Source organism: Trichogramma pretiosum, unplaced genomic scaffold (genome assembly GCF_000599845.2).
Source record: "Trichogramma pretiosum strain Unisexual culture from Peru unplaced genomic scaffold, Tpre_2.0 scaffold29, whole genome shotgun sequence".
In the NCBI taxonomy this organism is placed as follows: Eukaryota; Metazoa; Arthropoda; class Insecta; order Hymenoptera; family Trichogrammatidae; genus Trichogramma; species Trichogramma pretiosum.
Genome location: NW_019641669.1, coordinates 568,540 through 582,281, shown reverse-complemented (window position 1 = coordinate 582,281; position 13,742 = coordinate 568,540). Strand labels below are relative to the sequence as shown.

The following is a 13,742-nucleotide window of genomic DNA, read 5'->3' as shown; positions in this document are numbered from 1 at the left end:
CTACCGATCGCTCGTACGCGTTTTTTAAGACCGTCTGAGTACCGATCAACCTCGATAATCATGAATCTAAAAATCGATCCAGATATGCCCTGAAGATCGCCCAACCGGCTAAGAGAGAGAAGAAGAAGAGTGAAGATAACGATTTTCCCGAAAATCGGCAAAAGAGGTAAGCTTGATGCACGTTTTATTTGTTTTATCGCTCATTCAACCTCATTCAACTTCCCTCGTATCGAGCTTTTGATTAATTTAATTACATTGGCAACACGCAAAAATAAACAACAAAATCATATCACCAAAAACGAATGGGTAATGACGTATCGTTAATTAATCCCTGTTTCCGACTGGTTATCGAAAATTATGTATTCTAATTGCATGACAAACGATCCTAAATTGTTTTTCACTCGTGTTTCGAGCTTGCTCTGCTTTATCTTGCCAAATTGAAAGAAAACGATTAGCATATTTAAAAACCACTCGCGCATACCCACGGCATGTAGTATAGACACACACACTCATACAGACCGCTTTGAGTTACACAATCGTCCACTTCTTAGTATTTCTCTCATTCTCTTTCCATTCTCTTTCTGTTCTCTCTTTCGCTCGAGTGTTAAGGTCGAAAAAGGACATTGACCTTGAAGTGTGAGACGCTCAGAGATCATTGCTCTCTCTCTCTCTCTCTCTCTTCCTCTCTTTCTCGCGCGCTCCTTCGCGATCTCTTTCGCTGACTTGCTACCACTATAGATACTGCTGCTGTTGGAGGTGGTGAGGTGAAGGATGTGGTGCTGCTACTGAGCTGCTATTTGTAGACCGATTGATTTACGATTTGTTAAAAAAAAAAACAATCAATTTTTAAGTATTGTATTTTTGTAAATAATAAAAAATAAGTCAATGTAAAAACCATAGAATATTGTAACCAGAGATTACGTCAATTCACAAATATGATTCACGTAAAGTTAGTCATGTACTCGTATACGCGATCCCGCATCATTGTCCTGTAATCTAAAGGCTCTCAAGGTATTACGCATAAAAACGCATCGAGAAGGTTAACGCGAAAGAATTTCGTTTTTATCAGCAAGCGCATACATATACAGTAATGCGTACAAATATAAATATAGGTATGCGCACCCAGTATAGAGCATTTATAAGCGATCGTTTCTTGACCGTTTCGCAGCAGGTCTTCGTCCTCGCTGCCTTCGTCCTCCTGCCTCGTCGTCGTCGTCGTCTTCGTCGTCGTCCTCCTCCTTTTCAGTCTCTCTCTTTCTCCTCGCGTTCTCGGCTCGTTTTCTCTCTCTCTCTCTCTCTCTTGCTCTTTCTATACTCCTCGGCACTGGCCGCCACTCGCGCGAGTTCTCGTCGACTCTCCCTCTCTTTGTACATTCGCTCCGTTCGCCCGAGGTCCATGAACTCGAGCTTTACTTATACTCTCTATTCTCTTTATTCCTGGTGCACAGCCAGGCTCTTTCTCTCTCTCTCTCTCTCTTTCTCTCTATCCCTCGTATTCGTCGCGTTCCTTTCGACCGCGTATAGATATACACATCATGCGCGGCGTGAGCTGCAATATATATAATAACAACCGTTAAACGAATTGTCCTTTTCGACTTCTCTCTCTCTCTCTCTCTCTCTCTCTCTCTCTCTCTCTCTCTCTCTCTCTCTCTCTCTCTCTCTCTTTCTCTTTTTATCACCCACCTCTGCCGACGAGCAGTGCATATAACTATATATACGTCTACTACACAAATACGTGCTATATACATAACGGTTCCAGCGTCGAATCTATTCAGCCTATAAGCGCGCGCATGTATACAAAAGTACAATTCGCGCGCGCGAGCTCCGTTATACTTCCGCTTTTCGCTCTCCTTTGCCGATCTTTTTCTGCGTCTGCGGCTCCGCGCGCGCATTTGAATACCTACTATACGTATAAACCGATCGGATCGCGTCGAATCGAACGCGTAAGCGACGTGCGGGTTTGTAAATGTCACGATCTGCGTGACATGCGAGCGTAACATCTCTATGTACGTTGAGGATGTTAATTCGTGAACTCGCCATATACGTGACGCAACGACGATCGTTCCCATGAGCCCGCGACTATTATTTAACGGTCAAGTTCAGCCACGCGCGCTTTTGTAAAATTACGCAATTGCTCGTCGAAAAGGAATAAAAACAAATTTGCCCATTCATTCGATACCGGTTAAAACTATTACACATTATAATATATAATGCTCAAACGATCGCCCAGTGTCCAAACGTGTTTTTCACACAGGTACGCAGAATTTCAGCAATTTATGATCATTTCGATGCTAGAACTATTCATGATTAGTTCATTATTAATCTTGCACAACTTTTTTCTCTCCAACCGTCAAAGAATCGCTCAAAATATATATCGTGCGTTGGCGACGCACAGATCGGCTCGGAGCTCCGCACATAGATGCACACCTTACACGCATGCATATATATGCGTTCGTCATACGAGCCGTATATGCGTACGCGAGTAAGTTTGCGGAGCTGCAACACCGCACCGAGTGACATAACGGTACATACACATTGGCCTGTGCGACTCGTATACATACATACATACATATATCGCGTATATGAACGTACACACACACACACACACTCTCATGACATGTGCACCGCGCGCGCGAGAATGAAGGAACGAACGAGCGGAGCAAAAGGTGTTCGGGGGAGTTGGCGAGTTATTGGAGCGGTCGTTGCACTCTCTTCTTGCCTTTTATACACACATACTTACGAACGTGTATGATATTCTTATGTATCGGTGCATACACACACACACACACATACGTACGTACACACTTTCATGGGATCGCGGCCTCGTGCAGTACTGCACACACACTCGACTCGCATGTACCGTTGCTTCGGCCTTTCCTAGACTTCATGTGCTACTAAAATCAATTGCTACGTACCATGCATGCAGCTGCTATATAGATATATATATATATACGCGGAGACTCGAATAAAGCCCGAGAAAAAGAGAGAGGCGTTAGATAAACGCGGACAAGCGCAAGACAGAGAAGAGAGTATACGAACGTTTACGCGTATCGATGCTTATGAGAAAAAAAAAAATACGTCGATCTCGAAAGGATGACTCCTTTTTTCATTTTATTCATCCGCGATCGCATGGAAATTCGCCCTCGCGAGCATCATTATTATCACGATCGCGACGACGGCAGCGGCGGTGGAATGCAGCGATTCAGAAAAAACGCCCCCGAAGTGAGAGCGCCTGATTATATCCGCATGTATATAAGAAAATGAAGAAGAAGAGAGGACGAAGAGGACGAAAAAGAGGAATCGAAACGTCGGCAGCGCCATCGGCACAAGATGCGCAAGTAACAGCGAGAGCTGCATGTACGTACATGAATGCGCGACAAGAGAAGAGAGAAGCTGACGAGAAAGAGAAAGAGAAAAAAGGAGGAAGGAGCTGCATACGAGAGAGAAAGAGAGAGAAAGAGCGAGGAGAAAGGAATGAATCGAGGAAAAAGAGGAGCTGCTGCCACAATAGCTAGCTGTGCCGTGTACGGCAGGAGCTGCACATCACACACACACATACACGAGACTGCAGAATATAAGCGGAGTCGGGTGCAACGACCGTTCTACATTGACGCGCGCCGCGCTAGAGCTCATGCTGCTGCTGCTACTGCCATGGCCGTGCGCGTATGCGCTACATGCCTTAGCGAGCGTAATATAAGTACACGCGCGTTGATAGCGAGTAGAGAATTATAAAGTCACGGCCGCGTGACTCTCGATCGTCATGCGGGGGCGCCTCGTCACTATCCGTATGGCGCAGAGTTAGAAAAATATAAAATACGATCGGTACCGATCGGAAAATCGGCATCTAGCTCCGAATCTGCAGTTATGGCACTGCGCTCGGAAGAATTCCTTATTTCTGCATAGCTGCCAGTAGATTTATTTATATTGCTTGCGCCACAAACGCGGACACTCGAATATATTTCAAGGCCAATTTTACCGAGCGATATGCGGTAGCTATTACTGTACATAACTGCAGCGCGCTACGTCCTAATTTCGTCTATGCAGCGATATAGTATATAATGAGCCGCAGCCTAATTCTTTCTCTCTATGCTTCGCATCGTTTATAAGCTAATATTTGACGACGCGTCGAGCTCGAAGAAGGAGTCGCGCGTCAAGATGTGATATTCGACGTCGCAAATACTTTACTACTAATGGCACCGCGCGATGCAGGTCAAACCGTATAGAGAGATGGCGAGAGATACTTCCTAATAATAATAACGCATCGGAGCGCGCGCGCGGGGGCAAGTCATTATATAAGGCGAAAGGCCGCCTACTATTCGTACGAGTCGTGTTTGCACTATATACAGGTATATGGAATACACGCGAGTTGGCCGCTTACGAAAGCCGCTGCTGCTGCAGAGTTCGTTCGCGCGCGCGCGCTGCCGACATTGACATTGAGTAAGCAATATATAGGTAGACGCTGAGCTCGCGAGAGCGGCCGAGAAAGAGCGAGAACGACCGACGAGAGAGCGCGCGGACGCGAGGAGATGAACTGCAACGAGCGAGAGAAGGCGGAAGCGACGTCGAGTCGATCCATTACCTACTTGGAATTACGCGCGCGAGCCCCGTGAGTGAGCTATAGGCTCGTCGTCGTCGTCGTCGTCAACGGCGTCGCTTCGAGGTCGAAAAATTGCACTCTCGAGCGCCGCCTCCTCCTGCGAGTTGCTCCGTGCCCCGGCCGCGCTGGGTCAACGAACTCGTCCCGATGTATCAGAGAGCACAGTAACAGTTCTTCGACTCGAGCTCCGCTTATACACATTTTCATATATATATATGCTATGTACCGCAGAGCTTTCGCCCCAGCAGCTCGAGCTGCGACTGCTTACATACATACATACATAAATGCAAGAGTATATAGTACAGTTAGGCCGTGCCGTAGCACATATGATGCACGCGCAGCGCGAGCGTGCGAGAAGGTGCGAGAGAGGCAATATTATTATATATATAAATGAACGAGTCGCGCACACGAGCCGATCGAGCAACGACCTCATTCGCGTAACGCGAATGCACCGACCGAGGCAGCGGCAGTACAAGTAGCACAATGACCCAAGATGCACGCGGGGCCCCAAGGCGCCTATACGTACATATATCTATATACGTCGACGAACGTGTAGCATTATATATCCCCATGCACAGCAGAGGGAAAAACGAGGCCAAGCGAATTTTCCTCGGCCGCAGAGCGCGAGAGCAGCAGCAACAGCTTGCTCCGGAGTTTCTCCAAGTAATAGTAGTATAGATAGTAATAGTCAAGGAAAGAGAATCGCGGAAGGAGCTCGTTTCGTTTCGTTTCGTACACCTCGACTATATACGTGTGTGCAGTAGCGGGATCAACGACACCGCGGATCGAGGCTGCAGCGCGAGCAACGTCGACGACGACGCCGCAGCCGATCGCCACCGCTGCACACTTTTTCTCCGCGATGCCAACGACCTCGCGAATCTGGGTTAGTAGTTGCTTAGACTTTGCTTATGTGCGCGCGCGCGCGCCTGCCTGAGAGCAAAACATTCTCTCGTAACGAGCGAGCCGCTAGCTGTGCTAGCTCTAAAACCTCTTGTGTGAGTGCAGCTCTACTGCTGTATGCGCAGCAACGGTCTGTATGATATAGCATCCCTACCACTTGGTGCGCCACGGGCAACCCCATTACGTTCGGGCTATCGAAATCGCTCGAGCTCCATAGGATTTGGCTGTTCGGCTCGACGGTTCAACTGCTTATTCTTCTTGATTTTCGTTGACGACCTTTGCTAATGCCTAGCGACTGGCAACGACTGCTCGATCGCGACGACCAAGCCGCACTGAGTTGCTCGTTCCAGTGGTACGAGTCAACGTCCGTCGCGGCGCTCCGAGTTCGCGAGGGAGGGTCGTTGCGCTTGCGCGCCCAGCAGAGCCCTTTATACGGCGTTGTAGTACCAGAGCGATACTCGGTACTTTTTATACCTAGGGAAACTAGCAGGGAGGGCGCTTGCGCGATTCGTGCGCAGCTCACTCTCGCTCGCGGTGCACAGAGAGCTTTTCAGCCTCCGTCTCGGCGCTAGCAGTCAGGCTGGCAGTCAGGCCCGTATAACGTAAAGCCACAACACAAAGTGACTGACTGTCCGTGCGTTAAAAGAGAGGAGCGACCGACGAACGTGCGAGAGCTCGAGCGCGAGTATACAAGAGCGGCCAGTCCGAAGCCAGAACGGAGCGCAACAACGACACTCGGGGCTCGCGAATGCAACAAGAAAGACGTGCTTCGGCACTTTTTGATCGAGCTCTGACTTTTTCTACTCCCAATAACTTGCCGAAAGCGTTGACGACGGAGAAACGATCTCGCTCTGTTTGCCGTGTGAACTGTGTGGACCGCGCGTTAACCGTGTGCGTATGGTGTGCGAGTGATCCAAGACGCAACAACCTTGTGTGCCGTCGATGACGGCGAGCAAGAAGCAGGACTGAAACACGTTATTATTTGTTATTGAGTTGTACCGATTGCCAGCGCAATAATGTACCTAACCGACGACTCGATGCCGCAGGCGGCACTCAAGCGCTTGCTCCTCTCGAATGTTCGCCTACTGCAGTCGGTGTCGCTGCGGAATCAGAGGATCACGTAAATTTCGCGCCAGTCATCATCGTCGTATACATCTCCGCGAGTGTGTTGTTGTGAGTGCGTGTGCCGAGTACGTGAATGAGTGAAGCGTGAAATATCGTGTGTGGGGAGGCCAAGAAACTCCGCTGCAACAGCCATCATAAATATACATTATATAGGTGAGAATTCCTTTGTGACGAAACTCCAGCTCGTGTTCACCTTGAGCCCGCGGTAAAAGTAGTGGCATCCGAACATTTGCATCCTGTCCGCACATTCGCTCGTTCATTTTTCCGGGACATCGGGAAACGGGGAAAAAGTGGACAGCAGCAGCAGCAGCGCGCGACACACTCACATGCACACAAGTGACGAAGCGCACACGACGGCGCGAGCGAGCGAACGAGCGAGGCATATCGTTCCCCGAGATCGATACAGCGAGAGCGAAAGCTCTGCTGCTGCTGCTGCTGCTGGTGTACACTCTAGCTCGCGCGCGCCGAATGCCGACGACCGCTCTCGCGCGCGCGACAGAGGGGAGGGGATAGTAGAGGCAACCGACGACGACAAGGGTTTATTCACCCCAAAACTCCAGCGCGCTACTATATATGTGTATGAATACACAATACGTTATACGCCCTGAACACCACGCAACGACTCATTCGTAGATCCCCCCCGAAATCTAGTCGTCCAATTTATCCTGTAATAGTTCGAATTCGGCATATGCATTTTTTCATTTCCATCGTGCTTATTATCGCTTCTCGATAAAATCGAAACTTTCACTTGTTCATTCAGGGCTGTGCAAACGCCCATTGTTGCAAGCTCGTCGAAAAAAAAGCACGAGTTTGCGAGAAAGCGAACCTCGCTGTAGCTTCCTCGTAAGATATGATTTTTGAAAAATGCACGCCTGCGGGCGCGAAAAAAGTGTCATACATTACATACATACGTAGAAAAAGGGGGCCAAGCAAATCATATAGTAATGTCTCACCCCGCGGTCGGTCGCGCACGATCGGCTCTTTCTCTTTCTCTTTACTCCGTGCACTGCTTTTAGTCCGGGTGAGAGTGAAGGGGGCGCACGTTGGCTACACGCACACAGATATATAATAGTCACCCCACAGCCAGTATATAGCTTTAGCCGCCCGTTTTAAACGCGGAGCGCGAGGGTATGGAGCGCCGATCAATGCGCAGCAGTCGCAATTCTATCTATATACACACGTACAACGACTGCTGCTGCTGCTACTACTACTACTACTCGGGCGATCGCGAGCAACCCCCGGGTTTCACTTTCGCGCAGGAGAGAAGAGAGAAGCAAAGCGCGCGAGAGAAAGAGAGAGCGAGATCGGCTCTCGCGCGCGCTACTGCTCGCTGCTATACCCCCTCCCCACTCTCGCGCTCACTCGCAGCTCGTTCGCTCAGTCTGTATAAGCATATACCGTTATATAGCTCTGTGCGCGCCTCTCAGCTAGTCGTCGTCGTCCTCCTCCTCCTCTTCCTCTTCCTCCTCTACCTCCTCTTCGCACAGCTCGCTCGTCAACCCCCTCGCGCTCGCTCTCTCTCGGGCGAAAGCGACCCCACTGCTATACTGCTGCAGCATATACCTACATATATACTACGTACGGTAGGCGCGCACTTTCTTTTCACCCTATACCCGCCCGCATGCCCGCTCGATCGTTGCTCGCGCACAGTGAGAGAGAGAGAGGCCAATGAACTTTTCCTCGAGTCGCGAGCACACGCAGAGAGTGCACAGTGTATATGTTATGGCTTTTGCTCGGCGCTCCATGTAGTCCGAAAGGCATACCTGTAAATATTAGCACATACAAGCGTACCCATCCTACTATCTACACATTCACGCACACACATCGCAAGCAACAAACACCAAACATGGTGCAGCAACTCGTTCGCCCGCATATAAAAATACCTCTCGATGTACACCAATACTATCGGCGCTTGCGTTTTTTGACTCTATATCTTCTTTTTTTTTTTTTTTGCTTTTCAGTAGTCGAACGTCACAATGAGGTCGTCGAGCGAAAACGACTTCATGGAGCTCAGCGAAATCGAGTTCCAACAAAAGGTCAACTACATAGCGCCGGACACGCACACGGGGCCGGACGAGAAGAACCGAGCGGAGGCCTCGCTGCCGCGCAATCTCGTGCTCAAGCCGTCGCAGGAGGGCAACAATGCGCGCAACAACGTCTGCGGCGTCTGGAGCACCGATCGCATACCCAAGGGCACGCGCTTCGGCCCGCTGGTCGGACAGATACACCCCAAGGACGCGGTGCCACCCGACGCCGATCGCAAGTACTTTTGGAGGGTAAGAGTCATCTCTGCGCCAGCTTGTATTCCGTCTATATTAATTTGAAAGCGTGTATACTCAAAATTGAACTCGTTTCGGCAGATATATCAAAATAACGAGCTATGCTACTACATCGACGGCTACGACGTGCAGAAAGCCAATTGGATGCGATACGTGAATCCGGCTTACTCGACAGAATCACAAAATCTCATAGCGTGCCAGTATGAGGTAAAATTGACATTATTATTATTTTACAGACTTAATAATTACAAACATTGAAACAGTGATGATACTGATACTTACCTATTCGTGTTTTACTTACAGATGAACATTTACTTTTATACGGTGAGGGAGATCGAGCCAAATCAAGAATTGTTGGTCTGGTATTGTCGTGACTTTGCCAAGAGGCTCAACCATCCAGAGACTGGCGAGGAGATGCTTCAAAAAATATGTATGAAAGCTCAGCAATCCGCGGCGGTGGTGGATAATGTGGCTATGAGTAACGAGGCAGGCGGCAACGTGGCCGAATCGTCCTCGTCGACGTCATCGCCACCCTCGGTGATTTACGATCAGCGGCGGGCGCGACTGACACCACCGCAGGAGCGCTTAGCCGACGAGGGCTACCACTCGAATGGTTACCACGACGAGATCCTCACGCCGCCCGAGGAGAGCAGCGAGTCCGACAGCGAGTCCAATTACGTGCTGGATTTCTCGAAGAAGCACCAAAGCAAAGTCGTCGCGGCGGCGGCTACCTGCAGCACTAGCAGCAGCGTAATAGCCAGTTCGGTCACGTCGCAACAACAACAACAGCAACAACAACAGCCCGAACAACAGCAACAGCAACCACAGACCACCAGAGCGCAGCAAATCAATCATCACAATCTGCCGAAGCTGAGCTCGGTCGTGAAGCACGAGAACATGTCGCGTAACGATTACCGCAAGGTCAAGATCAAGATGTTCCGTACGTGCGGTAACTTCCAGACGGCGAGCAGCAGCACGTCGCCACCGACTCCATCAACGACGACCAGCGGAAAGGTCGTCGTGATCGAGGAGGCCAGCGAAGCGCTGAGACGCTCCCCGAGCCCGGTGGAATCAAGCAGCAGCAGGCAGAACTCGACACTGCTTCTGGCCGCGAGCTCGAGCGAGGAGGACAAGCCCATGCCGATGAGCCCCAAGCCGATGTACTACGAGGAAACCAATAAGTCGTCGCTGCGCTACGCTCCCGGCAACGCCGGAGTTTTCGAGGCTTCCAGCGAGCATCGGCAATACCAACAGCAACAACAGACCCCACCGCGTCCGGGAGCGTCGATCCTGGAGAACATACTGCTGAGAGGCTCCGACGCAGCCTCGAGCGCAGCAGCGGCGGCGGCGGCGGCCGTTTGTCCACAGCAACAGCACGTGATCGTGCAGAGCAGCAGCCAAGTCCAGCCACCGCAGGTCGACTCGGTCACACCGTCGCCGTCCAGCCCCACGGAGATGGCCTACTCGTACAAGAAGTCGCATCGTTACAGCAACATACTGCCCTGCTCGCCGGACTCGAGCAGCTCGAGCCAAGCTCAGTCGACCCAGGGCCCGCCCCAACAGCACCACCAGCACCAGATGCCAGCGCAGGTGTCGACCCAGCAGCAACAGCAGCACCCACAACAACTGCAGCAGCAGCAACAACTGCCGCAACAGCAACCGGTGATCAACGAAGTGCCGAGCAGTACGAGCGGAAACTCGCCGAGCTCGAGCGGTCAGGTCTTGTTGCAACTGACGAGGTCGGCCAGTCCGGGCTTGGCCCACTCGACCGAGGCCAAGTTCGCTCGTATGGACGACAGTCCACCGCCGCCCACGAGCAACGGAGGAGCGATTCACTACACCTCCGAGGCTGGACCCATGTACATCAGCAACGGGGCTGGCGCTGGCATGTCGCCGAGACCCCAGCCAGCCTACAGTCCGGCCTATGGCATGTATCATCAGCAACAGCAGCAGCAGCAGCAACAGCAGCAGGTCTACTCTCCTCCACCACCGCCCCCGACGATGGGCATGTACGAGGAGCAGCGCCGAGTGGGCCGCTGCGAGGCCACGACCACCTCGTCGCCCGGTGGTGGCGGACAGCATCAGCACCAACAGCAGCAGCTCGAGGCCTCGGGACTGATCGCCAGCACTCGAGGTCTGCATCTGGGCTGCCTGAGCCCGTCGGCCAGGTACTCGCCCCCGGCGGGCAGCATGTCGCCGGACGAGCGCTGCGGCTCCTCCCAAAGCGTCGGCTCGCTCAGTCCCACGGGCTCGTCCCAGGGCGGCGGCGGCTCCCGAGGCTATCGCTCCCTGCCCTATCCCCTCAAAAAGAAGGACGGCAAGATGCACTACGAGTGCAACGTCTGCGCCAAGACCTTCGGCCAGCTGTCGAACCTCAAGGTCCACCTGAGGACGCACTCGGGCGAGCGGCCCTTCAAGTGCCACGTCTGCACCAAGAGCTTCACCCAGCTGGCCCACCTGCAGAAGCACCACCTGGTGCACACGGGCGAGAAGCCCCACCAGTGCGACATCTGCAAGAAGCGCTTCAGCTCGACCTCGAACCTCAAGACCCACCTGAGGCTGCACTCGGGCCAGAAGCCCTACGCCTGCGACCTGTGCCCGGCCAAGTTCACCCAGTTCGTGCACCTCAAGCTGCACAAGCGGCTGCATACCAACGAGCGGCCCTACACGTGCCAGGTCTGCGACAAGAAGTACATAAGCGCCAGCGGCCTCAGGACCCACTGGAAGACCACCAGCTGTCGGCCGAGCAGCGTCGAGGACGAGCTGGCCCTCGGCTCGGGCTCGCCCAATCCCTACTACGACTACGGGCCCGACGTCAATGTCGTAGGTCCGTGTCACACGACTACTCCGCACTTGTATTATTCCACGTTCAGCGTAATAACGTCTTGCGTGCAATAAAACAAACAAACAAAAAAAGAAAATCTTACCGATCGACATCTGACTGATCGTATTTTTCTTCTTTTTTTTTTCCTTTTTTTTTTGGATCTGCTTCTTATGATCCGCAGGTAACATGCCGACCACGTCGCTGCACAACCTCGAGAACAGCGTGGGTCGGCCGAGCGTCATCGAGACGTCGCAGCCTCACATAATCGAGTGCACATAGGACGCGGCTACTCGGGTCGACCTCGGCTATTACGAGTAAGAAAAAATAACGAAGATAGAAAAAAGAAACAGCAACGAGGCGGCTCGCTGGGCATTCGATTTGCCCGCCGACTTCTCCGCAGCTGCGTGTGTTATATATACCACTTAAAAAAAAGAACGAAATTAAAACAGGGAAACGACTATTGATACAGCTAATCTTTACACACAAACACACGTACACGTACACACGTTATTATTGAATATTTACTTAACGAGACCTGTACCTGTAAATACTGACAATTTTTTACATTATGTATTATTAGACACTTTTAGAGATGTATTAATCCGGCGTACTATCGTATAAGAAAAAAAAAGATTTTAAATATGCGTTAGCGCGCGCGCGAAAGACGAATTTTCTGCGATTATAATATAATAAAAAAAATAAATGTATCGAGCAAAGCAAAAAAAAAAGTAACAACGAGGTGCTCCAACCCCTCACAATCGTCTATCGAGACATCTTGACACGACTGCTATAACTTTTAAGAGAATCAATTTAATAGAGTATTTATACGAATCGACTATGTTGAACACACACAAACTCATAATATTAAATAATTAATACTTAAAAAATGGTGTAGGTTGCGCATCTTTACATACCGTACTACGTACTTAAGATCTCGAAAACATAATACAAAGAGAAAGAAAAAGAGTGTATAGGAGTGAACCAATTTTTGCGTGTAAAGGTACTAATCGGTAGAAAAAAAAACTTTTTAAAAATTTGTTCGGTTGTTTGTTTGTTTATTTTCGTGGGCGAAAAAAGGCTTTTATGTTATATTATATAGATACCAAAACGGACAAATTTTTCACGAATTTGCTCATCGTAACTTGACTGACATATTATATTAGCTGACTGATTAGATGTTTTTTCTGTAACGTAAAACTTGCAAATTTACTCATTTTATATAAAAACAATTATAGTAATAATAATATTAGTAATAATAATAATAATAAGAATAATAATAATAATAATAATAATAACAATAATAATACCAACTTGAACAAAAAGCTACGGAACGTGTGCTCGCTGTGCAACTGCTTCAATCGAAAAAAATTATATGTATAGTATACATATATCTATATTATTATATATATATTTAAACTCTAAGGGGACGAATATTTCTATTGCGATTATTATGTAAATATAGATAGCTAAAGAGAAAAAAAATTTCATTGGTAATACACATGAAATTCTAATTTGTGATATATAATTGTAATGCGATGCTCTTTGTTAAAGCGAAAAAAATTTTTTTATATATTGTATATTTATGTTACACGTGAACAAAAAAGACTATTCACCGGCCTCCAATCGGAAATTCGATATAATATAATTTTTTCTTTTTAAATGTGCGTTTATTATAATATGATTGCGAAGCGTATAAATATATGTTTAGGTGCGAATTTTTTCTATAAAAATTAAACAAACGAGAGAGATAGAGAAACTGAAAAATTGGTGCATTTAATGAAAGACGAATCCGTTGTTATATTATTATCTTTATATTCTATGGGTATAAGATGCAGTTAGTATTAAACGATTGGTATATTCTATTTACTTTTGATATCACCGAATGTGTACAGGGCCCTTTTGTTGAAAACGAGAGGCTTTTTTAATGACTAAAAATCACACAGCGTGAATTGTATAAAATTGCGAAAAATTGAGCGAAAGTTATTTGTATATATGTGTATATTATAGGCCAAAAGGA

At 49.0% G+C, this 13,742-nt stretch overlaps 1 protein-coding gene across 1 annotated transcript; it reads left to right on the top strand.

Moving 5' to 3' along the window:
- Positions 1 to 89: 89 nt before the first annotated feature.
- Positions 90 to 11,830, top strand: LOC106660040 (PR domain zinc finger protein 1). Its single transcript, XM_023460425.1, has 5 exons — positions 90 to 166; positions 8,584 to 8,898; positions 8,983 to 9,108; positions 9,205 to 10,411; positions 11,249 to 11,830. Exons 2-5 carry the CDS (start codon positions 8,599 to 8,601, stop codon positions 11,797 to 11,799), a joined length of 2,184 nt encoding a protein of 727 aa, XP_023316193.1. The 5' UTR covers positions 90 to 166; positions 8,584 to 8,598; the 3' UTR covers positions 11,800 to 11,830.
- Positions 11,831 to 13,742: the final 1,912 nt, after the last annotated feature.